The sequence below is a fragment of the Euleptes europaea genome, chromosome 15 (genome assembly GCF_029931775.1).
Source record: "Euleptes europaea isolate rEulEur1 chromosome 15, rEulEur1.hap1, whole genome shotgun sequence".
In the NCBI taxonomy this organism is placed as follows: Eukaryota; Metazoa; Chordata; class Lepidosauria; order Squamata; family Sphaerodactylidae; genus Euleptes; species Euleptes europaea.
This window is the reverse complement of record NC_079326.1, coordinates 49,045,897-49,072,576: the sequence shown is the minus strand read 5'-3', so window position 1 is coordinate 49,072,576 and position 26,680 is coordinate 49,045,897. Positions and strand designations below refer to the sequence as shown.

Sequence of the window (26,680 nt, the reverse complement as noted above, 5' to 3'; positions counted from 1 at the left end):
GATTTTCGCACTGTGCTTTGATCAGGAGAAATTCCATTTGTCATAGCTGCCTTGGGCCCCTTTTTAATGGGGTGTATAAAGCAGGGTAAAAATGTTTTAAAGAAGTAACTGGATTCCGTAAGAGAGAACTTGAGGACTGTGGTGCTACTTGTAAAAGAAAGAGATAACACAGTTCATGACCTGACCCAAAACCCACTGTCTCTTTCTAATTCAGACTTTATGTATTCCACACTTACTATTTCGTCTTTCAATTCTGTCTCATGCTTCTGCTATCTGTCCCTCCCCCAGTCTGCCTTTAAAAAGCACATCTTAATATTTTTACCTTTCAAGATAATGACCATCAGAGGAAGGAACCCCTGATCAGTCTGGCTGTTCAAAACCAAACATTTGTCCTTTTCCGGCATATCATCCACACATAATATGATAAAGAGTTCTGTTAAAGGTGGATGTGTCCCATAACTCTAGCATATTTGCTTCCTCAGAGTGACATGAATTTTTAATTTTTGATGATCCTGGAACCCCTCTTCATGCACTACAGTAGATGCTTGACCAGCATGGAATAGGGAGCCAGTAGGGAAGGAAATCTACTAATATACATTTTGGAATAGTATAAGAAGAAGTGAGAGAATTGGGGTTTTATCTGATGAACGATATTGCAGGCGTGGCAATGTTTCGTGCACCTTTCTGCATTGCAAAAACAAAAAATGGATAGTATTTTTAGTGTACAGTGAAAGACAAAAGAAGTTTTTTTAAAAAATGCCCAAGTACTTGCTCAGCTTCCAACTACAGATTGCATGTTTAATAGAGCAGGTGTGGGATGTCACTTCACACAGATCTGGTGGGAAGCCAAAAATATCTGAGAAACTTGTTTTTGTATGGATGTACTAACCACTTGCTAGTTTATAATTTCATTTGTACTGACCATTTTTTGGCATCAGAAACTTCCCTGCCAGGCAGTAAAGCTTTGGGTAAATTGGCAGGCTGATTATTACAATTAAAATGGTCATTTTATTATTCTTATAAAGCCATTTTCTCTGTATGTGGGTGACGATATCCAGATTTAAAAGAAAGATATGTTTAAAACTTGCAGTTGTTGCATTTCTTTTTATTATAGCATGTTTCACTGTATTCACTACAGTAATACTAAATAACCCAGGCAAGAATAATTTCAAAAATCTATAAATGCAAAATCTAATGCTAGACGGGTAGAACAAATGTATGATCTGGAATGTGGCCAGAATGCAAGGAATGATGTATGTTGTCTAGAAGCAATGAATTCTCCGTTGTCTATGGATGTATTATGCGAGAAAATGCTCTCCTATGCTACTGTGAGATTCTGACCATTCCAGAATTTTATTTGAGGGACATGTTACACTTTCCGTTTGTTTCTCCTTGCAAAGATATGCAGAAGGGTTGGCTGAAATCCTCTTATGTGTTTAAATTCTGGCAAATCGCGAGAATCTGAACATCACTGTTTATGTACACTGGCGTGTGTGGTTTGTAATCTTCTTGACTTCATGAAATAGGAAAAAAAATGCTGAATGGATATAGAATTGCCAACCTCCAGGTGGAGGCTGGAGATCTGGAATTACAACTGATCTCTAGACTACATAACCAGGGACAGGAGGTTTTTGGGGTAGAGCCTAGGAAGGGTGATGTTTGGGGAGGGGTGGGACTTCAATGCCATAGAGTCCAATTGCCAAAGTGGCCATTTTCACCAGGGGAACTGATCTCTGTCGGCTGGAGATCAGTTGTAATAGCAGGAAATCTCCAGCTAGTACCTGGGGGAAGGGCCGTAGCTCAGTGGTAGAGCATCTTCTTGGCATGCAGAAGGTCCCAGGTTCAATCTCCAGCATCCCCAGTCAAAGGGAATAGGCAGGTAGATGATGTGAAAGACCCCCTGCTCGAGACCCTGGAGAACCGCTGCTGGACTGAGAAGACAATACTGACTTTGATGGACCCAGAGTCTGATTCAGGATAAGGCAGCTTCATGTGTTCATGTGGACAGCTATTGCTCTGCATCCTGAGCACCATGCTGATGGGTAGGGTTGCCAGGTCCCCCTTCACCACTGGCAGGAGGCTTTTGGGGTGGAGCCTGAGGAGGGCAGGGTTTGGGGAGGGAAGGGAAGGGGCTTCAATGCCATAGAGTCCAATTGCCAAAGCGGCCATTTTCTCCAGGCAAACTGAACTCTATCGGCTGGAGATCAGTTGTAATAGAAGGAGATCTCCTGCTACTACCTGGCGGTTGGCAATACTACTTATGGGTGCAGCAAACTAAAAATGTTATTTTGTAGAAAACTCATGAAACCGCTTCATCGGGTTTCACATAGCTGAAGTCAGCTAAAGAACACCCCGAGAACGTTCCCTTTGGCCCCGGCACAACCCCTTGCGCCGGGGAAACTTTGCTGGCGAGGCTGCGCCTGTGCCCAAGCCTCACATGAACACATGAAGCTGCCTCAGACTGAATCAGACCCTTGGTCCATCAAAGTCAGTATTGTCTACTCAGACCAGCAGCTGCTCTCCAGGGTTTCAGGCAGGGGTCTTTCACATCACCTGCTTGCCTAGTCCCTTTAACTGGAGATGCCGGGGGATTGAACCTGGGACTCTTCTGCATGTCAAGCAGATGCTCTATGACTGGGCCCGCCCCGGAATCAGCATAAGTGGCCCTGTGCCAGCGTTATTGCCAGTTTAGCCGGCACGATTGGCACTATCGCTGGCACAGGGGTCATGCTGGCTCCTGTCCCCTTTGCCCCCCCCCCTTGTGGAGTGCTCTGTTTGGCATTTATAACTTTTAAATTCCATAACTGTCAAATATTGCAATGTTTATTCATTAAGTTATAAATGATGCATTTTTCATTGTTGAAGCAGTAATATCAGCTTAGGCTTGATAGGACAGTAAGTATTTCAAATTCCCCCAAAATTTCCAGGTTTTTTTTCTGAAAAAAGAAATGGGAGGGAGTTTTTTTCCCCCCATGGCTTCAAAATCTCCAGAAATTTTACAACAATATTCAGGTATGCCCATTCTTCCTCTATTTCCCATTTGAAAGATCTGCCATGGAATTCCATGCTGGAGAAGAAGAAATGGAAATATCCAGTACATATATACATGCTATGGGTGAGAGTGCTGTATATCCATTGAAACGTGGCATAATTTCTTGCGGGTGAGGCCTTTTTAGTTGTAGTGGAAACTTGGAAAGCTTCCTATACAGTATTTCTGCCTTTCAGGGGATAACTTTGTTGTATTGTGGTCTCTTTGCTTGAATTCATTAGTAACTGGAGTTATATAAGGTTGCACTGAAACCCAAGTTTTTCAGCGTTGGTCACTGGAGAAATGCCAGTGTACAAGAGAAATATAATTCAGCCGACACGCTCAATGAATAAAAGAACATCTTCTAGACTGCCAAAAAGTATAGAAAAATCACCTGGAGATTATGTTAATAAATGTGAAATGTGCTTACCGGATACATTTTTGAACTTGCAGTTTTATGCAGAGGTATCTGCAAAGGCCTAGTTATCTCTCGTGCTGCAGGAGGACAGTGATTCATATCTGTCATGACTCAGTTCTGCAGCAGACAGGTGGTGCTTGGAGAAGTAATACTGAGGTACCGGGTTTGAATTCTGATGCAGCCTCAACCTAGGGAAAGAGGGAAGTGGTGTCTTTCTCCAGGGGAGGGGCCAATCATGCCCTTTGCAGGTGGAAGGCTCCATTTTCACTCACTTGGCACATCCAGTTAAGTAATGTCAGGTAGCAGATGTTGGGAAGATCTTTCTCTGCCTAAGACCTTGGAGAGCCTCTGCCCGTCAGAGCAGATAACGCCAAGCAAGATGGGTCAGTGGTCAAACTTTGGAACTCCCTTTCCCAGGGAGGTTCGACTATCTCCCTTGGTCATTGTCATCTGCCAGCAAGTGAAGACTTTTTTGTTTCGTTCGGCATACCCCCGCCAAACTCTTATTGCCCCCCCTCCCTGGGTTGTTAGGGTTGACAGGTCCCTCTTCGCCACCGGTGGGAGGTTTTTGGGGCAGAGCCTGAGGAGGGCGAGGTTTGAGGAGGGGAGGGACTTCAAGGCCACAGAGTCCAATTGCCAAAGCGGCCATTTTCTCCAGGTGAACTGATCTCTATCGGCTGGAGATCACTTGTAATAGCAGGATCCTCTTGCTTCAGGAAGGAATATACTTTCCAACTACTTTCACCTGAAAAAAAAAGATGAGAAACAATTATCTACAGAACTGGGAATCTAAAATAACTGGATTATATGGACTGAGTGCTGAGGATTTAAATATATATTTATAAGGGTACTTGTGCATGTTTTGCATGTTTTATGTGTGTGTTTTGTACAATACAGTCTTTTATGAAGCTATACTAAAACTCTGTGTCAGAATTTGAGTAACTATTTTTGTACACAGAGGTGTCTGCTTTGGATCAGTACCTGGAGGTTGGCAACCCTACTGGTTGTGTTGCATTTGCATGTCTACATGTTTTGATGGTGTTGTTAAATATTTTATATACACGTTTGAAAATGTCGTGTCACTATTTTAAACGTTTAAATGTTTCAATGTTTGCTGTTTGGGGGACCGTATTTGGGTGGAAAGGCAGCATAGAGGCATTTCAAATAAATAAATAAATAAAATGGTCCGATTGAGTAAAAGGACGTTTCGGTTCCAGTCCCGCATTTTGTGAAACAGTGGGAAGTTGCATCACTTCCATTGCACAGGTGATGCTGGGAATAAATGGTGATGGCGTGAAAACAGTGAACTCTTCAAACAACCTCTTGGTTAAATTTAAGCAATTGTTTTCTTCCTAAGCGTCATCTGTTTTAAGTAGGGTTGCCAACCTCCAGGCCCTAGCTGGAGATCTCCTGCTATCACAACTGATCTCCAGTCAATAGAGATCAGTTCACCTGGAGAAAATGGCCACTTTGGCAATTGGACTCTGTGACATTGACGTTGCACCCCTCTCCAAGCCCTGCCCTCCTCAGGCTCCCAAAAACCTCTGGCCATTGGCAAAGAGGGACCTGGCAACCCTAGTTTTAAGAGTTTCCAGAATTGTTAATCTGGCTTTAATGCCAAAGATCTATTCTATAGTCCATGGTCATTTTCAGTGTAAGGTACTACATATTCATTTACACTTCTGTATGATTTAAATTTCTTCGTTTTAAATCCTATAATAACAAAGTAGAGTAGTAGGAAATGTTTTCAGGGACTATACCTGCAGTTTTAAACAAAGTGTGGTATAGTATGCCTAACCTTTTTTTAAAAAAAAGGCTTGGTTAAATTTTCAAAAAAACAATCCAGGTTGTAGGGCTGAGCTGGAAAGAATAGTGGGTGTTCATCTAAATAGGAGGAGAAGAATGTATTTTTCTCCAGCCCACATCAACTATGGCCATTAGTTATACTATAAAGGTTTAATTTAGTGCAGGAAATGCATGTATTAGCATACTTGAAAACTGCTATTTGCAAGGCCTCTGTCATTACAATACACCAGTTGTTTGTTTATAATGAAAAAGAGCGTTGAGTTTTGCAAAGTGGTTTTCTTAAATTAGTTTTTTTGTTGTTGTTGTTCTGTCTGTGTAATGGCGGGCTGTTTATTTTGTTGCGGGCTTCACCCTTAGTTTGATTTGAAAGGTAAGCCAAGTGAAATCAGCGCTCTGTGTAATGGAGTAGCAACATTTGCAAAGAAGAGTGGAATGGGATGTGGTTTGCTTCTGATGTTGGCTTGAAGGATTGCTTACATGCAAACTGCCCTCGGGGAAAGAAGACCCTTCAGCTGTTTTTAGGTTTTATGCTAATAATAGCTGAGCATTGAAGCCACCCCCATTCATTTAGCCTCTGGAGACATCTCAAACATACATTGCTCCTGGTGTCTTGAAAAAAAAATACCCCAAGTATATAGAAAATTAGCTAATATGTATTCTGAGAATGTTTAGTTTATTGAATGGTATATCAAGTTTATTTTAGAAGGCATAGCTGGGGCAAAGTGTATTGTAGAGTCAGTGTTGTAAGTAGTCAGTGCTGGATTAGAATCTGGAACACTCCGGGTTCAAATCCCTACTCTGCCACAGAAGCTTGCTGGGTGGCCTTGGGCCAGTCACCCACTGTCAGCCTAACCTGCTTCACAGGGTTGTTGTGAGGATACAGTAGAGGAGAGGAGAGCACTGCCCTTGTAAAAATCTATGGTGAGACCACACTTGGAATACTGTGTACAGTTCTGGTCACCCCACCTAAAAAAGGATGTTGCAGAGTTTGAGAAGGTGCAGAAAAGAGCAACCAAAATGATCAGGAGATTAGAGCAATTGCCCTGTGAGGAGCAGTTAAAACGCTTAGGGCTGTTTAGCTTGGAAAGTAGTCAGTTAAGGGGAGACATGATAGAGGTCTATACAATTATGCATCGTATGGAGAGAGTGGACAGGGAGGAGCTTTTCTCCCTGTCTCATGATACTAGAACACAGGGTCATCTGCCGAAGCTGGAGGTTCAAAACAGAGAAAAGGAAGTATTTCTTCACACTACGCATAGTTAAATTGTGGAATTCCCTGCCCCAGGATGTGGTGATGGCTGCCAACTTGAACGGCTTTAGGAGGGGAGTGGACATGTTCATGGAGGAGAGGGCTATCCATGGCTACTAGTCAAAATGAATGCTAGTCATGATGCATCCAGGATCAGAGGAGCATGCCTATTGTATTAGGTGCTGTGGAACACAGGCAGGATAATGCTGCTTCAGTCGTCTTGTTTGGGGGCTTCCTAGAGGCACCTGGTTGGCCACTGTGTGAACAGACTGCTGGACTTGATGGGCCTTGATCTAATCCAGCATGGCTTTTCTTATGTTCTTAATGTAAGCCTCTTTGGGTCTCCCTTTGAGGGGAAAGGCGGGGTCTAAATGAAGTCAACAAATCACACAACTCTTCTTGAAATCTCCAGGCTTGTTGGGAGGGAGGGGTTAATGTAATCTTTCCCCTGTGTTCTGTCTGTCCTCTCCAATAACGTTCCCTAATTTCTTCATCAGGTTTGGCAAGAAAAAAGAGGACAAAGGTGCGAAAGGAGACCACAAGGGAAATGCAAAGCACGGCACTCTCAAAGAAGAAGACCTGGAAAAGATGAAGGAGGAGCGGGAAAGGTGAGCTGAGCAGAGCAGGTGCATTTTTTCTGTGTTGAGGATGGACAGTAATTAAAGGGGGGTAGGATGGCTATTCCTGAAATATCACCCCAGCCATCTTGTGACCATTCTGTCCTTGACTACTCTCATGGCAATATTCAAAAAGACTGGAAGACAAGGGGGAAGAAACCCAACCTTTAAAAACTAAAAGCTGGGTACCCAAGGTTGGGTAGACAAGTTAAAATAATGATAGAGAAATATATTTTATTTTAAGGTGCTATATCAGGATTAAAAACATTAAAAATGATAGTACATGGCACAATGGCATTTACCAGGTTGATACTTGCATACACATACTATATGGGAGACCAATACAGCCCAGTGTAAAACATCTTGCAGGCACTCCAACTAGAGGGCTTTATAATTTGGAATGTGTTTAACACCCTACATGCATGCTTGGGCTGGTATATAATCTGCGTATGTCGAGATATTTGTAAATACTGGAGGTTTTTAAGCAGAGGCTAGATGGCCATCTTCAGCAGTGCTGATTCTATGAACTTGGGCAGTTCATGGGAAATTAAAGGCGTGCCATGAGAGTAGCTGGGTACCCAAGGTTGGGTGGAAAAAATAAAATAGTAATAGAGAAATATGTTTTATTTTAAGGCGCTATGTGTGTGTAAAGTGCCGTCAAGTCACTTCCGACTCATGGCAACCCTATGAATCAATGTCCTCCAAAATGTCCTATCTTTGACAGCCTTGCTCAGGTCTTGCAAACTGAGGGCTGTGGCTTCCTTGATAGAGTCAATCCATCTTTTGTTGGGTCTTCCTCTTTACCTGCTGCCCTCAACTTTTCCTAGCATTACTGTTAAAAACATTAAAAATGATAAAACATGGCACAGTGGCATCTTATAAGGTTGACAGTAGGGCTGTTGAAAAGAAATTCGGTAAAGTTTGGCTTCGGCAAAATTCGTCCCTTTTTAATTCGGGATGTGCCGAAGTCCGAACTCCCCCGCTTCGGATCCGCGAAATTCAGCGCGAGATCCGGAGTTCGGGGGAAAATTCGGCCGGGTCTTTGAAGTGCTGGGCACCGCCTGCCCAGGCAGCGCCCACCACTTCAAACCGAGAGTCGGGAAGGGGGCGGGGGTCTTTCAAGAGCTCCCCTGCGGGCCTTCATGGGGCTTCCATGAAGGCGTGCGGGGGGCTCTTTAAACAGATCTACGCCTTCCAGCTGAGAGGCGCAGATCTGTTTAAAGCGTCCCCTGCTTGGCTTCAGGGAAGCACCGTGAAGGCGTGCGGGGGGCTCTTTAAACAGACCTGCGCCTCCCAGCTGGAAGGCTCAGATCTGTTTAAAACGCCCCCGTGCGCCTTCAGGGAAGCCCCGTGAAGGCGTGAAGCAGGCTCTTTAAACAGATCTGCGCCTCCCAGCTGGAAGGCACAGATCTCTTTAAAGCGCCCCCTGCCCGGCTTCAGGGAAGCCCCGTGAAGGCGCACGAGGAGGGTACAGATTTGCGCCTCCCAGCTGGAAGACGCAGATCTGTTTAAAGTGCCTCCCGTGTGCCTTCAAGGAAGCCTCATGAAGTCGCGCGAGGGGGGAACAGATCTGCGCCTCCCAGCTGGAAGGCGCAGATCTGGGGAGTTTAAAGACCCCCCCCCCGCCGCCGCCCGGTTTCCCGGGAGTCCCAGGAAAGTGGGCGGTGGGTCTTTAAAGGTGGGAAAAGGCAGGTTCGGGAACGCCGAACCTGCCGAATTTATTCGGCGATCGCCCCAAATGTGCTGAATTCGGGGCGTCGTTTTCCCGCCTTTTTTTAGTTCGGTTCCATCCGAACTGAAAACCCCCGAATTGCGGAGAATTCGGCTGTTTTTTCGGTTTGGACGAACCGAATCGACAGCCCTAGTTGACAGACCTAAACCAGATGCGTTTTGGCCATAAGGCCTTCATTGGTGGTCAAATAAAACCCATATAGAATCATACAGCGCATTCCTGAGAGGAATGCCTGCGCTGGGCTTAGGAGGCAACCCAGCGGCACCGCCGAAACCTTTACCCGGCGCAAAAGAACCGTGCAACCCTCATAGGGTTGCAAGGGAGATACTCCAGCAAAAAGCTGGCGTATCTCAACAAAAAAGGGGCATTCCTGAGCTGAAACGGCTCAGGAGGCCGACTAACATCGGCCCCGCCCCCCGGACGGCGCAGGAACCCCTCCCAGCTCACTGCCGCAGCCTGTGCAGTGGGTCACATCCTCTCCCTGCTCCTTAGGGTTGCCAGCTCTGGGTTGGAAAATACCTGGAGGTTTGAGGGGGTGGATCCTGAGGAGGGTGGGGTTTGAGGAGGGGAGGGACTTCAGTGGGGTATAATGACATAGAGTCCACCTTGCAAAGCGGCCATTTTCTCCAGGTGACCTGATTTCTATCCCCTGGAGGACAGTTTTAATCCCAGGTCTCCAGCCTCCACCTGGAGGTTGGCAACCCTAGTGTTCCTATGCCCACTCCTATGTAGCAAGAAACATCTGCTTTGGAACAGTGCTGTGTTTCTATAAAAGTGGGATTTCCCTGAACCTTCTGTTTCTCTGCAGAGTGAAACAGGGCGAAGATAAACCCTCTGCTATACTGGGTCAGCAAACTCACTGCATATCTAATTGGTGAGGGGGGGGGGTATGGTGTGCCACAGCCAGAGATTTTCTCCTGTTTCCCCCCAGCTTCAGAACTAAGTGCCTGACCCAGGTCCCTTCTTTCAGGCATGCATTTTCACGCTCAAACAAATCTCCCTTCTGTCAGCCATAAGCCCTACTGTGTGCATTCAAACCTGGCTTCCTCTTAGCATCCTTGAAACACAGAGGCTCTGAATTTCTCCAAGTCAGAGCCTTGGCAACTGCTTTATTGACTTGAAGCCACATTTTGGGCTCATTGAACCCAGAGACATTCATATACTATCTTGGACACAGGAATAGAACAGTAAGCAACAATTAGAATTGTCCCCAAGAGTCTACTATTTTGCTTTCTTTTGTTCCATTTCGAGGCATTTTGTTGTTTCTATGGCTGGCGCCAGTACCTTCTGTGCTAATGCTATTGTCGGGAAACAGTGTTTAAAGGGTGAGATGGTGCGATCTGGTGGGACCAACTGTGATCTCATACTTGGAGAAGGGGGACAGAAATGGGGGCTCATTAAGAGAAGAATCCTTGGGAGGCCTTTGGGCAGGAATCGGCTGTGGCTCAGTGGTAGAGCGTCTGCTTGGCATGCAGAAGGTCCCAGGACCAGGTTCAATCCCCGGCATCTCCAGTTAAAGGGACTAGGCAGGTAGGTGATGTGAAAGACCCCTGGCTGAGACCCTAGAGAGCCGCTGCCAGTCTGAGTAGACAATAGTGTCTTGGATGGGCCAAAGGTCTGATTCAATATAAGGCAGCTTCATGAGTTCATGTGTTCATCAGCCACTTGTCTTTTGCACACCTGATTCTTTGAGTGTGCGAAATGTTCCTTTTTCGTTGCAGCTGTTATATGCCACAGACTCTTCTGTCTCTCAACTCATTCCCCAAGACAGTACAATTATGTTGGTTTTGTTTATTTAACAATTTATGCCTCACCTTTCTTCCCAACGGGAACTCAAAGGAGCTTATCAAGTTGTTCTCCTCTCCTCCAGTTTATTCTCCCTGTGATGTAAGCAAGGCGAGTGTGTGTGACTGGCCCTAGGTCACCCAGAAGCTTCCGTGGAAGAGTGGAGATTTTAATCTCGGTCTCCTGGATTGTAGTTCAACACTCTTCTTCTAGTTCAGGACTGCACAACCGACAGCCCACCTGAAGTGCAATGGGGTACTTGGCCACCCTCCTGTTTTTGCAGCCCCAGTCAGGCTGAGGGCAAACTTGGGAAGTTTCTTAAGCCCCTGGTAGGCTACCTTACCTATTTGGGGGCCAGCACTGGACTTGGCGGTGGGTCAAATATTGTGACCCTTGGGCCTGAACACGATCTTTCATTAGAAAAAACAACAACAATATGTTTTTTTAAAAAAATGTTTTTCTATGTGGAAATAAGTATGTTCAAATTATTGTACAAGTGAGAGCCAGTGTGGTGTAGTGGTTAAGGGTGGTGAACCCTAATCTGGAGAACCGGGTTTGATTCCCCACTCCTACACATGAAGCCTGCTGGGAGACCATGGGTTAGTCACAGTTCTCTCTGAACTCTCTCAGCCCCTCCTACCTCAGAAGGTGCCTGTTATTGGGAGGGGGGAAGGGAAGCTAATTGTAAGCCACTTTGAGACTCTTTAAAAGGTAGAGAAAGTGGGCATATAAAAACCAACTCCTCGTCGTCTTCGTCGTCTTCTTCTTCTTCTAAAATCAATCAATAACTGACAACCAATTCAATTGATAGTCTTTCAAAAGGAAATTGTGGGTGGGGGGAGCAGCCCGCAGTACCTATTGGGGCACAATTAGTAATAGATATGGTACCTACCCTGACTGCACAAACTCAGTGTTTCAGTGAATTAATTAGTATTTGGCCAGGGTTTTCACCAATGGTATTGAAACCCCTGTAGCATATGCCTGCCATTGCTATCTGGGCTCCCTTTCCTTATTTTAAACTTCTGACTCCAAGTTTGGATGCTGGCATTTTGAGAGATATGTCTCCTTTCTTGTACCGAAGCCAGTGTCTTTTATTAGGATCCTGGCAAGCTAAGAAGTATGCGTCCCATCTGTTAAAGGGCCAGTGTCATTTGCTAAAATGTTGGCAGCCGGAAAAAAGCTGTCCCTTCTGTTTCTAAGGCTAACGTTCCAATCGGACATGGAGTAATTGTAGTCAACATTTCTTTTAGTGATAAAATTCTCTTTCGGAATAGATTGTATTCCCTGGAGTGACAGTTAATTGGTAAGAACCTATTAAAAACAGTCGGTTCAATGGCTTTATAATTCTGGTTTATCTTCTCTAATAATTATTCACCTTTCTGACCTGGAAATGTTTGAGATTGAAATGGAGAACAGCAGGTGTGCTTAGAAGCTGATGAACCTGGTTGATATTTTTAACTCGCGCCTTTGATTCTCATCCCACAATTAAGAAGAACAGAAATCTCACCTTTTTTCCCCCCACAGGGCAATTTTTATCCTTGAATTCTGCTTAAGAAAACAAAGTATCTTTACGAAACCCCCAAAAGGTAGCCTTTAAATATACCATATGCACAAGCAGGTAATTTGTGTTTACTCAGTCGCATTAACCTTGCTTTAATCCAACTGCAGGGCTGCTCTTAGTGTAGCGACAGCCAGGCTTTCAGCCGGCATGTTACAAGTCGAATTCCAGCGCATGAAACGAGTGCCGCTCTAATGCCCACTTTGCTACACCTGCATCCCCCGAGTCTTGCCTCTGATGTACTGAAACAGGCAACCGCGCATGAGAAGCAGCAGGAGGAGAGACCTGACTCTCCTTCATAGGCAAACCTTGCTCATTCCAGTATTCCACACAAGGAAATACAGACATAAGAGACTTAGGACTGAGAAAGGTGTCTTGGAAATCAAATAACAATTACAGTTGTCCAGGAAAAGTTTCTGTTTAATTGTGCCTATTAGGAAAGTATTAGGGGCCGTGGCTCAGTGGTAGAGCATCTTCTTGGCATGCAGAAGGTCCCAGGTTCAATCCCCAGCATCTCCAGTTAAAGGGACCAGACAAGTAGGTGATGTGAAAGACCTCTGCCTGAGACCCTGGAGAGCCACTGCTGGTCTGAGTAGATAATACTTTGATGGACCAAGGGTCTGATTCAGTATAAGGCAGCTTCATGTGTTCCTATATTCATGTGTGCACCAGAGCCCTGCTATGAGCATCTGTATCACGTTGCCTTTTATCATGTATGATGTTTTGTTGTACAAGCACATCCTCCACCCATGCATGTTTGCACCAGCCCTTTGCAAAAGCGGGTATCGCGGTTACCTTCTTTGGTCTTCTCCTCTCTTAAAAACAACAACAGACTTTCCATGAAAAATGCACATTTGCTTTCCCCCCCTCCCAGTCATGCCTGCCTTTTAAATAAGAAATCACTGTTTGTTTTCTCCCTGTCACAGGAAGCTACCCAGATGAACCTTGCAAATGTGCAGGGCAATACAAATCAGGCATAATCTGAAAAATCCCACACAAGACGGTGCTGGGGTGTGTGTGGGTGTGAGCAAGACCACAGGCAACCTGGAAAGTCCATTCACTTTTGAATTAGGGTAGCAGCAGAGATTAATTGTGTAGCTGTGTTCCCAAAGAGCATGTATTTTGCAGTGGATTCTTGGGGCACGGTTACAAAATTCATCTTCATTGCTTCAAACCATCCTATTTCAAAAATGTATCTCGATGAGTGGAACAAGCTTCTTATGTTCCTGTGACCTTCCTTCTCATGCTCATTCTTGCTCATTCTCCTGGCACCATTTTTATGGCTTTCCCCCTGCAAACTATGCATGATTGGCATTTAGACTTCAGTGTAGCAGAGAGTAAGGACATGTCATCCCACTCTGATCTGGAGAATCGGGTTTGATTCCCCACTCCTCCACTTGAGCGGCGGAGGCTAATCTGGTGAACCAGGTTGGTTTCCCCACTCCTCCACATGAAGCCAGCTGGGGGACCTTGGGCTAGTCACAGTTCTCTTCGAGCTCTCTCAGCCCCACCTACCTCACAGGGTGTCTGTTGTGGGGAGGGGAAGGGAAGGTGATTGTAAGCCGGTTTGAGTCTCCCTTAAGTGGTAGACAAAGTCAGCATATAAAAACCAACTCTTCTTCTCCTCCTCCTCCTCGAGGCTTTCTTCCATGATGGCACTACAATGTTTGAACTGGCTCCACTTAAATCCTTGTATTTGAGTTGATAGGCGAGTTTCTGCCTATGGCAGTTGACCTGTGAAAGCTCATCTGCACAGACAAGTCACCCCTTGGTGGTTCAGCCCTCAAATGTGACCTAGCTTCTAGGGAATATATGATCGAAGGAACTCAAGAGCATAGTTTAAAGTAATGGTGGTGGATCAAATTAATTTATTGTCCAGCTCTTAAAATGTTGGAGTAGATGATTTTGTCAATAGTTGAAAAAGAGGAAAGCTGGCTTCTTTGCTACATATTACTGTGTGTGTGGGGGGGGGGGGGAATACTGCGGGAGTATTTGACTAAGACAAGCTCCAAGTTATCTAGTTGAGTAGAACTTTAATTCTTCATGTTGTTGTTGACTGTTACCCTAATGATGGCTTACGCAGACATTAAAGATGAGTTTTATAACTCTGTCCCAAGATCCACTAATCCCATAATGTATAATGTAATTCAGGCCTAAGATTTTAATGCACATATTGGCAACGACAACCACACAAGCGAGCCCGTGCCATAGATCTTGCTGCCACTATGACTTCACTTGCTGCAATTCTGCATACTCCGTCTGGCCTTCTGAATAGACCGAGCTTCAGGGGAAGGGAGGGGAGGAGATTTACTAGAATGGAGGCTCTGCACACTCAGCTGCCCATTCCACATTAGGAGAGAAATTAATTTATAGTAAAATGAACAATCGCGGTACCGAGAGGGGGAAGAAGAATCGTACTGCAGCGCAGCAAGCAAAAGCTACACAAACAACTTGGCCTGGTATGAGATTTTAATTGCTTTCCTAATTACTGTCATTGGTAAAAGTTCATTAGCCTTCTCCTATTAACTTCCCCTGTTTGGTACCATGACAGATTTTTTGAAAAATTATATTATTGTTTAAGAGGGAATGGAGAGAGGTTGTGCTTCTGCATGAACAATTTTCGTCAGTGCTTGCTGCCAAGGGTTTCCTGAGCACTGTGGCCTAAACTCCGTGCCCTTATCCTGAAAGAAAGCTCTGAAGCTTTTCTTCCTTTAGAGTAGTGGTTCCCAAAGTGGGCAGTACCACCCCCTGGGGGGGGATTACCTAGGGGGGCACTAAGAGGCAAGGGGGCAGCAGGGGGGCGCTAGAGGTGGGCCCCTTCAACTGTGTTGTTGGATAGGGTAGGGGGGCTGGGGTTGAGTTGGGAACCAAGGGGGCGGTAGCCCGAAAAGTTTGGGAACCACTGCTTTAGAGGCTGAGGGCTTCTATTTATCAGGCTCTGAAGGAGGTGGTCAGCATAATATGGAGATCCAAGGCTTTCCGGAGTGCCAACAGCAGTGGCCTTTGCCCAGCTTCACAACTATTTGGGAGGCTTCAAAATGCCAAATCCCCATTCCAGCTGGGCCGGTTGTCGTAGTTTCCCCTTCACGAGAAGAACTGCATTTCGCATGGGGAGTCTAATTACCCTTCTCCTCTCCAGTGAGGCAAAGGCAGTCAGGAACAGACTGCTGCTCCTTGGGTGTAAGGGTCACACTCAACTGGGAAGATGAGAATCAACCCGTATTGTCAGCCGTTGTGCCTGAGGAGTAAGGATGTTCTAGGTCTAGCACTTAATACCACTCCAGAAAGTCACTCTGGGTTGAAAAAAGTAAACTTCTCTCTTCCTTTTGTAACCATCTCATTATGTTAGTTTCCATGTTGGTCTGTAGTACACGAGCAAGATTCGAGTCCAGTAGTGGTTAAGAATGGTGGTTTGGAGCGGTGGACTCTGATCTGGAGAACCGGGTTTTGTTGATTCCCCACTCCTCCACATGAGTGTTAATCTGGTGAACTGGATTTGTTTCCCCACTCCTACACATGAAGCCAGCTGGATGACCTTGGGCTAGTCACACCCTCTCAGCCCTACCTACGTCACAGGGGAGGGAAGGGAAGGTGATTGTAAGCCGGTTTGATTTTTCCTTAAGTGGTAGAGAAAGTTGGCATACAAAAACCAACTCTTCTTCTTCTCTTCTATATGGAAAAGGGTCACATAACAGAAACTTCAGTCTTGCATACAGAGACCATTGCAGTTCTTCACATGGCAGGGATGCGGCTGGGATTGCTCCCCAGCATCATAACACATGCAGAACATCCTAAGCCTTTCAAATACTGCCCACACGTTGGCTTCAGCCATCCATTCGGAAACAGGCAGGGTCGATACCTGCCACGATCCGTGTTATCTCTTTCATTAGGACCAGCCCAATGACACATTGGGACACTGCAGTGCATGCTATCAGGTTCATCCGAATTCTCCATCAGGCCAGATGTTACAAAATAAAAAGAAGGGGGAAAGCAGATTTTTCAGGTCATGGTTTTTAAGACCTTGTCATGCCAGTATATTGTGGATCATTCTGGCAGGCAATGAAGAATCAGGTTTCAAGCTGCTGTAGGTCTGGGGCCATAAAAGCAAGATGTAGCAAATCAGCGGAACTCCATAGCAACAAGTCTCCCTCATGTCCACAATTCCCCTCTTAGATAATTGACATCCAGCTACTGAAATGTGGATGCTGATACCTCCAGTTCTTATCCTGAGGAGCGCAGCTATCCTTTGTCTTGTTTCGTGCTGTTTTAATGCTGAAATGCTGACCAGTCCAACTTGCGCACAAAGGATCATAGGCTCCCCAGGTGAGCTCTGACACCAACAAAGATCTTCCCGTCTGGCTCTTGTGGTGGCACTGTCTGATTGCCCAGTAAAAGCTCCTGTTATTTGCCATGGAAGCCAAGACCTTTCTTAGAGGAGGGCAGGGAGTTGTTCCTGTTGGCAGGAGAGGATAGGACACGCATTAATGGGCTTAAATTGTGGTCGGAAAGGTACCAGCTGGATATTAGGGGGGAAATTGTTTTACAGTGAGAGTTGTTCAACAATGGAATCAGCTACCTAGGGAGGAAGTGAGCTCCCCCTCACTGGGAATCCTTAAGCAGAGGCTGGACAAGCACTTGTCAGGGATGCTCTAGGCCAGAGGTTCCTAAACTTTTTGAGTCATGGAGCACTTTTCAGGAGAGAAGTTCATCACAGAGCACTAATTTTCACCTAGCACCTGTAAACTAAACTGAATGACAGTAGTATTTTTCTTTCCAGTCTCTTCACGTAGCGCTAGGAGATGCTTCATGGAGCACCAAGTGCTCCGTGGAGCACAGTTTGGGAACCTCTGCTCTAGGCTGATCTGCATTAAGCAGGGGGTTGGACTAGATGGCCTTTCTGGCCCCTCCCAACTCTATGGTTCTATGACCCCATTGTTCCAGCTGTTGAAGACTGTACAGCCTCATCAGCCTTTTGAGTAGTGCCTGGCGGTTGATTTCAGTTGGAGAATTCTGTGTTACTGTATATACTCGCGTATAAGCCGAGTTTTTCAGCCCAAAAAAAGGGATGAAAAAGCCGAACTCGGCTTATACGCGGGTCAATACAGTAGAAGGAGGGGGGAGGGGGGAACTTACCGCCGCCGCCTTTTCCCGGCTGGGAGCGGCCTCCAGAGGCCCCCTGCATTTGTGTTTGTTTGTTTTCATTATTCTTTGGTTTTTCATCTTCTCAACGAGGAGCCTCTTTTTAAATCTGCGCACGAGACCATGAGAGCATCATGACCAGGGCAGACTAAGTGGTTCTCCCACACTATGCCTCGCCATGTGATTCTCAGAGAACAAATGGTTAGGCCTTCCTAATCCAGCGACTGAGATCATGGAACTGAGTTCCTGTTTTATGGCTCATACAAAACTCTCTTGTAGCTCTTGCTTGACAGAGCTTGGCTAGATCAGTTTCCAAGGCCTAAAAGTATATCTGTAATTGGGAAGCATTGTTTTTAATTTAAATTCTTTCATAGAGACGATTCAATCTTAAAGTTAAACCAGTGCAGATGTAACATTCAAGATGGGAAAAAGATCTATTTCCTTGTTTAGAAATGAAAAGGGCTCTCCGCCCCCATCTAAAGTTAACAATAAGGCACGTTGCTTTTTAATATGGTTGCCTTTGGAGATTTTTCTAAAGTAAACCAGATGTGTAGGGTATCTTGTGCTTTACAACAATACACCTTCTTTTCAACTGTTACGTAATATTAATATCAGCTAAAAGACAGCTGTTTTTGCCTGGTTGTTTACCTTCTTTATTTAAGTATCCCTACTGAGACGAAAGTCCTCTTTCTAGCAGAGCCTAGTGTCTTGCTGCTGTTAGAATATACATTTTCAATAACTGAAATAATTTAGTGAAACCTGGATGTTGTTAATTAGGAAAAAAACACCCTCTACAGAGTAAGTGAACTGTGAATATAACAATGTTCCATAAGCCAAATTTTGTATTCACATGCTGGTTAATTTATGAAAGGTATTCTATTTTTATTTTATTAATGACAAAGAGGTAGCTTTGGATTTCCTACCAGAGAAGAAAGCTCTACACACAGAAAGGTATACAATAAAGGTGGCATCTGGCCCTTGTTTTCAGCAGCAGGCTAGAATTGAGTATTTAAGAGGGTGAGTCTCAAATTCAGTAACCTGTAAATTATTTCAAGTTTGTGGATTTCTTTCTAGGAAGCTTTCTAAAGCCGTAGAGGTGTACTCCAGCCTTATCAGTCCTGAGCTTTGCCTGCGTGCTAATATGCTTTAAATCAATAATACTTTTTTTATATTTAGCAAACTGCAATTTAATATTGCATCTATGAGTGCCCTGCACAAACTAAGCACACACCACAGACAGGAAAGCACTTAAACGCAATTTATAGTTGGAATGAATGCTAGTGACTTGAATATCCATTCCTATTATATCAGTATTTATTTTGGTGAATTTTATTTCCATAAAAATGACTGTTGAAGTGAACTGCACATAGGATAATGACTTGAAGAAGTTTAAAATTGGAAGCTTGTTTGGTTCTAATAACATTACATTTAATTCTGATCCAGGCCGTAAAGTGTGGATTGAGAAATCCACACCGTGGGGCAAGGGACACACAGATGGGGGATTCCTGTATAAACTGGAAGAACCAGAAAAGTCTGAAATCTAAAAATAAAATAAAATTGGGGGACTAAAAGTCTCTCAATATTAGAAACAACAGCTGTAACTTTAACAGATGAATGCCTGTTGCAATATTGTGACACTGCCTTCTGAGATCTTTGTGGCCATTCGACCCCAACAGTATTGCTGAATCTTTCAAGTTTTCATTTCAAATGCAATGGGGGGGGAAGGGGGGAGACTAAAAAGGTAAAATGTGGGAGGGAGGGATGGGAGGAAGGGAAGGAAAGAGAAGAAGGAAAAGCTCAAGGGGGTACATAAATTAAGGGTAACTTGTTGAAAGAGAAGAAAGGGCAGAGGATGCCAAATGGAGGGAGGAAGAGAAAACTTAAGATGGGGGGCAGGTAAAGGTAGATTGGTTGTGGTGGGAAGCAAGGAAAAGGGAAGGCTATGGGGGCCACTTAGGGATGGAAAGGAGAAATAATGTGGGGAGGGAGAAATGAGATGTTCCTTGCAAGTCCTCTCAAGTCCCCTCTAAAATTCTATGGTTACTTGTTAAATATTTGCACGCGGGAAACCCACAAGGACTGTAGGGGTCAGTTAATTTCTCCCTGAGCCCACTTTCACACACGATTTCTTCTTTCTCTCCCCCTGGCAGCCCCCATATCCTCTCCCCTTTGTCTGCTTCCTTCTCTCCTTCCCACTTCCCAGCTTAACCTTTCTTTTATCTGCCCTCACATCTTTAGCTTTATTAATTATTTATTTACTTTACTTACATCCCAACTTTCTCCCCAACGGGGACCCAAAGCAGCTGACATCCTCCTCCTCTCCTCCATTTAATCCTCACAGTGACCCTGTGAGGTCAGTTAGGCTGTGAGAGATTGGCTAGCCCAAGGTCACCCAGCAAGCTTCCATGGCAGAGTGGGAATTTGAGGCTGAGTCTCCCAACTAGTCTGACAAGCAAACCACTACACCACACTGTCTGTAAGCTTTCCTGCCTTCCCTCCCCCTGGCAGCCTCTCCCTAGGAAAGGTTGTCCCAGTTGCAAAAGTCATGTTGTGACAAGTCATTCTAGAGCAGTGGTTCCCAACCTTTTTTTGACCAGGGACCACTAGGACTTTTTTGTTCGGTGCAGGGACCCCAAGGTTCAAAATAAAAATTCTGAGAATTTGAAAATAAACTTTAATCATAACTGTTAGTTAAACATTAAACTTAGAATAATATTTGAATATATATATTTTATAATAGATAACTTTTAATTGAAAATATTAATTTATTATGGGTTTATAACTTTGTTTCGCGGACCTTAATTTAGTTCTCGCGGACCCCTGGGGGTCCACGGACCCCTGGTTGGGATCCAGTGTTCTAGAGAGATGTACAACGCAGTGGCCACCAAACAAGTTGTGAAGAGGCTGCTGTTGGGCCCAGGCAAGTTGTGTGGTGTCAGTCATAGCCACCACTACACCTGACTGAGTTGTGCAAACTGCATGTTAGCAAGTTGCCCCGTGGTTGCTGCTGGCTCTTTCCCTGACGAGTCCTCCCTCCAGGGCAGGAGAAAGGGGACCAGGTGGCCTTGGGAGGCTAAAATAGCCCTGGGGAGGACCCTCTGAATTTTATTGACAGAAACTGAGATTTGAAAGCTGTCAGTACTGTTGAGATTGCCTAGCAACCACCACAATGGCCACAGATCTCAGAGGGCATCCATTTCTGAAAGGTACAGGCACAGCTTCTGTTATTGGGGAGAGTTCTTAAAAAAACCCACCCCCAAGTTTGTTTGTTTGTTTAAGATTTCAGAATTTTCTGTAGACCTGGGACTTTTCTCAGGATTGTAAAAGGATCTGTCTGGTCTGCCCATGGCCCCAATCCCCAGATGTAATTATCCATGGATGGGGTCATGTTGAAAATTAGATACATTGATGTACTCTGTTTCTCTGCTCTTACCTTTTATAATTTGAGGGGAGGCCTGGCAGAAAACCAGAGCTGTAATCCAAAATTATTCTTTCTTATGGCCCAGTAAAGTCAATAGGACCTATTTCTGCATAACCTCACAAAACTGCAAATTATTATTTAGAAAAAAATATTTTGCTTATTGATTACCTAATGAAATCTAGCTAACATTATTTTAACCACAACAACTTCAGAATGAGTATAACTCTGTAAAAATCCATGCACATTTTCATCTTATTTGTTAAGGGTTAATTTAACATAGCATTTCTATTCACTGAATATTCCTGACTTAGCAGCATTGCTAGGTTGTGCGGTTTAGACAAAATAAAGTGTTGGACGAGATCCCAGTTTTAATAGTCCCAATTTATTATACCCATTGAACCCTGATCAGATCACAGATTGGATGAGGTCCCAGTTTTTTAAATGTCCCAATTTACTGCTGCCTTGGATCCCTGATAAGAATACATATTTGATTAAGGTGTTGGTTTTTTTTTTTTAAATCCAGTTAATTACTTTTAGATTTTTATTAGATCATAGTAGCAAAGTTATGGTATATGGAATATATGGGGAGAGGAATGCTGGATGATATTGCCCAAGTCAAGGTCATCGTTGTTTTTTCATGCTGATTGCCGTGATGTTCTCTGATTACTGGCTTCCGTAGCAGCAGCCCCAGTGCTCCAAAAAAGGAGAGGCAGGCCCCATCCCACCGACTTGAAGACGTAGCCGCTTCTGCTTTACGCACCAGAGCATGTAGCAGCCGCTTCCCCGTTGGCCACTTAGGGAACCCCCAGACTGATTTAAACAGTTCTATATTTCCTTCCCCAGAATCATGACACGGCACATAGAATAAAGCAGCAGCCGCTGGGCTGACTGAAGCAGAGCTGGGCCCTGATAGGTCTTCGGAGCAGCACTGTCATAACAGACCAGAGCTTACTTTACTTACAAGAAACAGAATGTACACAATTATTATTATGGTTTATAGATCGGTCTCTTCTACTTTCCGCCCCTCTATTTTCTGTCCCTTGTTGACAACACTTGCAAGTGTTGCCTTCCAGGCTGAAAGGGCAGGTGCCCGGCTTCGTTTACTTTACTTTAATGGTACTGTTCATGTGGCCAATTTGGCCCTGAACAATGTCACACTGAGACCAAAATAATTTTTAAAAGGAACTATCTAAATAACCTGTCCCGGGTCGCCCTCCCACCCGGGCGCCCGGGACGGCCCAAGAACCCCGGCCCCAGCCACAACCTGCGAGGGGGGGAGAAAACCCCATGGAACCCCCACTCACTTGGGAAGGAGCCAGGTGGGGCGACCAGCAGAGTCAAGCCCGAGCCTCTCAGACGCACCCCGGCAAACGGGGCGGAGGCCCCCGCGGCCGCCAACGGCCCCGCTCATCAGCTGGCGAGCGGGGAGAGGGGCAGGGCCATATCAAGCCCGGCAAACGGGGCCCAGCATCCGCGGAGGCGTGCCGGGGCCCCGGGAGGATGCCGGAGGTCCAGCCCCACAGCTGGCAGGAGGGAGGGAGACCACAGAGGCCAGGGACACCCGGCCCTCAGACGAGCCGACATGGCTCCCGCCCCGACGACCGTGGGAAGGTCGCGGAGGGGATGGGGGAGGGAGCAGGCGCGGAGGCCGGGAGCCTGACGTAAAGACCCGCCCAGAGCTTGACCAGCTCAGGACGGGCGGAAGAGCCCGGCCGAGCAGAGGCGGAGCCCACGCCCGCAGGCGGGATTCCCAGGGCAGGGGAACACAGAGAAGAGGGAGGGGTTAGTTATAGCCTCGGCTGGAGGCGAAGAGGAAAGCACAGGTTGTGGTGGGGTATAAGAACGGCATGGGTGGAGGCCAATGAGGATGGCTGGCAAAGGACACCCTCGGATACCAGAGAGCGAATAAGCTGGCCAGCTCAGGGGAGGAAGGCTCGTCGTCCTCCGCTGAGTGGTCTGAGTGGCCGAAGAAACCCTAGCTGGAAAGAGTTGGGTTCCTTCAGGTGGAGCAGCAGCAGGGACAGTCCCGCCTGACGGTGCCGCTGCCCCGGCCGGGACGCGACATAACCCATAAGGAAATTAGTATTATTTAATCTTAACTGACTGGGAAAGAAATTTGGCGACTACCAACATAGTATTGAAATCCACCCGTTAAACGAACCCTCAGATTATCCAGTTCAGAGACAGATTCCTGAATAAAAGGCTTTATCCATCTGTCTCTAGCCTCGTTGAGCAAGTCACAGCTAAACAAGGAATGCTGAAGAGTGTATATTTGGCCAGAACCTCACTGACATACTCTCTCACAGTATGGTACCCTATTTAAATGACTTATTAACTCCCCTGATGGGATGGCATTCAGTCTAGCCAACATAAATAATCGTCTGTATCGCGGAATTATCAGAAAATCAAAGTACATTGGGAGGGATTGTGGCAAGTTTAGACCTAGGTATAGAGGTGAGCACACCCTACGTGCTCTTATTGTAGTACTTACCCGGCATCGTTTGCGAACCCCCCATGGACCGCACCATGCTTTTGTTAGCGCTTTAATCACAGACCAAAGCGCTTGTGAGAATTTAACGTAATTGTGCCCGCATTTGAATTGAATTTGAGCTGACGGGTATCATAGATCATTTCCTATTGATCCTTTGCTTGTCAAATGTCTTCCTTCGTAGTATTTGTATTGGACATCTTTTGAAGGTAAATAACGGTGACTTGTAATAATTATGGATCAGAAGAGATTATGGCATTCCTGGCTTTTCAAGGGGCAGCTCTGAGTCACAAGCTCTGTTGGCATTCTTTTCCCAGCCAAAAGTTTTTTTTTAAGTGGTGGGGAGGACATGCTGTGTTTGCAGTTGATCATAAATCTTTTATACCATTGCACTGCAGACCTACTGTACTTTCAGCCTCCTGATTTTCCACTCTCCATGCTAATCTTTCCCCTGCCCTCACAGTCTATGCCTATCGGTTGAGGTCACCAGTTTCTCATAACTCTTGGGACAGAAGGTGAAGTGAATGGGGATTTCTCTCCGGTTCTTTTAGGGTTCTTTAAAATATTTTTAATGATAAATTACCTTTACCTGTCAAGATACAGGCATAACTGGACATGGTTCTTGTGGTTTATCCGGGCTGTGTAACCGTGGTCTTGGTATTTTCTTTTCTGACGTTTCGCCAGCAGCTGTGGCAGGCATCTTCAGAGGAGTAACACTGAAGGACTCTGTCTCTCAGTGTCAAGTGTGTAGGAAGAGTAATATATAGTCAGAAAGGGGTTGGGTTGAGCTGAATCATTGTCCTGCAAAAAGTATCAAAGGTGATGTGCTAATCATTGTCCTGTAAGTATCAAGATAATGTGCTAATGAGGGTGTGGTATGTTAATATGGAACCATTGTATCCTGAAGTGATCTGATAATGTGTGAAATCCAAAGCTAATCTGCATGGCTATTGTTGACTGCAGTCTTTGTTAGTCTGGAGGTTTTCAGGACAGGAAGCCAAGCCTTATTCATTCTTAAACTCTCTTCTTTTCTGTTAAAGTTGTGCTGATGTTTATGAATTTCAATGGCTTCTCTGTGCAATCTGACAAAATAGTTGGTAGAATTGTCCAGTCGTTCAGTGTCTTGGAATAAGACCCTGTGTCCTGTTTGTGTCAGTCCATGTTCAGCCACTGCTGATTTCTCAGGTTGGCCAAGTCTGCAGTATCTTTCATGTTCTTTTATCCTTGTTTGTATGCTGCATTTTGTGGTCCCGATGTAAACTTGTCCACAGCTGCAAGGTATACGATATACTCCTGAAGAGGTGAGGGGGTCTCTTTTGTCTTTTGCTGATCGTAGCATCTGTTGTATTTTCTTGGTGGGTTTAAACACTGTTTGTAGGAAAAGCAAATATATTACTCTTCCTACACACTTGACACTGAGAGACAGAGTCCTTCAGTGTTACTCCTCTGAAGATGCCTGCCACAGCTGCTGGCGAAACGTCAGGAAAGAAAATACCAAGACAACGGTTACACAGCCCGGATAACCCACAAGAACCAATGAACTCTGACTGTGAAAGCCTTCGACAATATTTTTATAACTGGACATATTTTTAGGTCCGCTCTCACATATTTTTTTGGTGTTGCTAAGTCCACACATTGGCTGACGTAATCTTTTTGCTTTTGTAATCAAAACAGGAATGCAACTAGGCTGGTTAATTGGCAAGTACTGTTAGTTTGCAGAATTGTAGAAATTTGGAACGCTCGATCTCCTTCCCATTACTTTATGATAACACTTGATGATGTCAACTACACCATTGACATTAATGGAGTCTGTTCTTTTTATAAGTGAATACTCATGTTCTATGAAGTAGTATGTAGTATATAGAAGTCTCCAAACGCAAGTCAAAAGCCGCTAACTTAGATAGCTTTTAAAAAATATATTTTTATTTCCTTTCATTAAAAACAGAAACAGAAAATAGAAAAATTCAGAAAAATATAAAACAATACAAAATAATACATTAAAAAAGCTTCTGCCCATGAAACTCTATAGGCGATATACTATTAAGTAATGGTGGTCTAGTGGTTAGGATTCGGCACTCTTACCGTCATGGCTCAGGTTCATTTCCTGGTCAGAAAAAGTTACTTTTACAGAGCCAGAGTGGTTAAGAGCGGTAGAGTCTAATCTGGAGTACCAGGTTCAATTCCCCACTCCTCCTAGGGTTTCCATCCTCCAGGTACTAGCTGGGGATCTCCTGCTATTACTACTAATCTCCAGCCAACAGAGCTCAGTTCACCTGGAGAAAATGACTGCCTTGGCAATTGGACTCTATGGCATTGAAGTCCCTCCCCTCCCCAAATCCTGCCCTCCTCAGGCTCTGCCCCAAAAACCTACCGCCAGTTGTGAAGAGGGACCTGACAATCCTAACTCCTCCACATGAAGCCTGCTGGGTGGCCGTGGGCCAGTCACAATGCTCTCAGAACTCTCTCAGCCCACACTGAGGTAGGCAATGGGCAAACTACCTCTGAACATCTCTTGCCTTGAAGGCACACACACACACACACACACACACACAATGAACACAACAACAAAAAATACTGAAATCAAATGAAATGTTATAGAACGATTGTTTAATGCTGGCCAGCTTCCGAAAGCAGGTAGGAAAGAAGGCAACATCTATCCCTGTTTTAACAAAGGCAGAAAACGTTCTGGATCCATTATATATCAGTGTCCCTTTCCTAGGAATGTGATGAGAGCATTTAATTGAATCTAAATTTTAAGTTTGGAAAACTGCAGAATGGTTTATTTTAAAAGTCAAGAGACATTAGGTAGCAGCAATACGGTAAAATGCACAAGAAACTCGCACTAGATGGTTCAGGCCTTGTATCAGAACAGCTGAGCTTTATCTGAAATGAAAAATAAACTGGATAAAAGGGAGATCATTGACAACTCTCTATAGATTTTCCACAGAGGAGTGAGAAATAAACAAGAAATATTAATGCAATTATAATAGCCCTGCCAAAGAGACGAAGCATTGATCATGGAGAAATTCACGTAGCCTGGTATTGGCTAGGCAAGTAAAACATCAAAAGAAGTCATTGTTTTTGAGCAGGTACACCCTGCAGCTGCAGGAACAATTGGGGGGCTGCATTTATTTGGGGGGGGGGAATTGGAGAAGCTGTGGGTTTTTTTCTGTAGTTACAAAAGCAAATTGCTGTGACCCATTTCTCCTTTTTTGTTGTATACAAAGTGCTTGTATTGACAGCAGTACATGTTATTGTCACTACCAAACCTGATAAATCGTTACATGTGAGATGGTGGCAGTCTCTTCCTTGAGTGCAATTCTATAAATTTCTAAGTTTGAGAGAGGTAAAAGGCCTAGAACCTTTGATTTCCTTTCGAGCATTCTGCGTTCTTTTTTGCCGTCAAGTTGCAGTCGACTTGTGGCTACCCTGTAGGGTT

General features: G+C 44.9%; 1 protein-coding gene across 1 annotated transcript in view; it reads left to right on the top strand.

The window, feature by feature from the left end:
- PARD3B (par-3 family cell polarity regulator beta) overlaps positions 1-26,680 on the top strand; it is a 578,916-nt gene that overhangs the window by 406,419 nt on the left and 145,817 nt on the right. Inside the window, exon 19 of the mRNA XM_056861663.1 lies at positions 6,999-7,109. Within this exon, the coding sequence (XP_056717641.1) occupies positions 6,999-7,109 (111 nt within the window). The remainder of the gene's footprint in view (positions 1-6,998; positions 7,110-26,680) is intronic.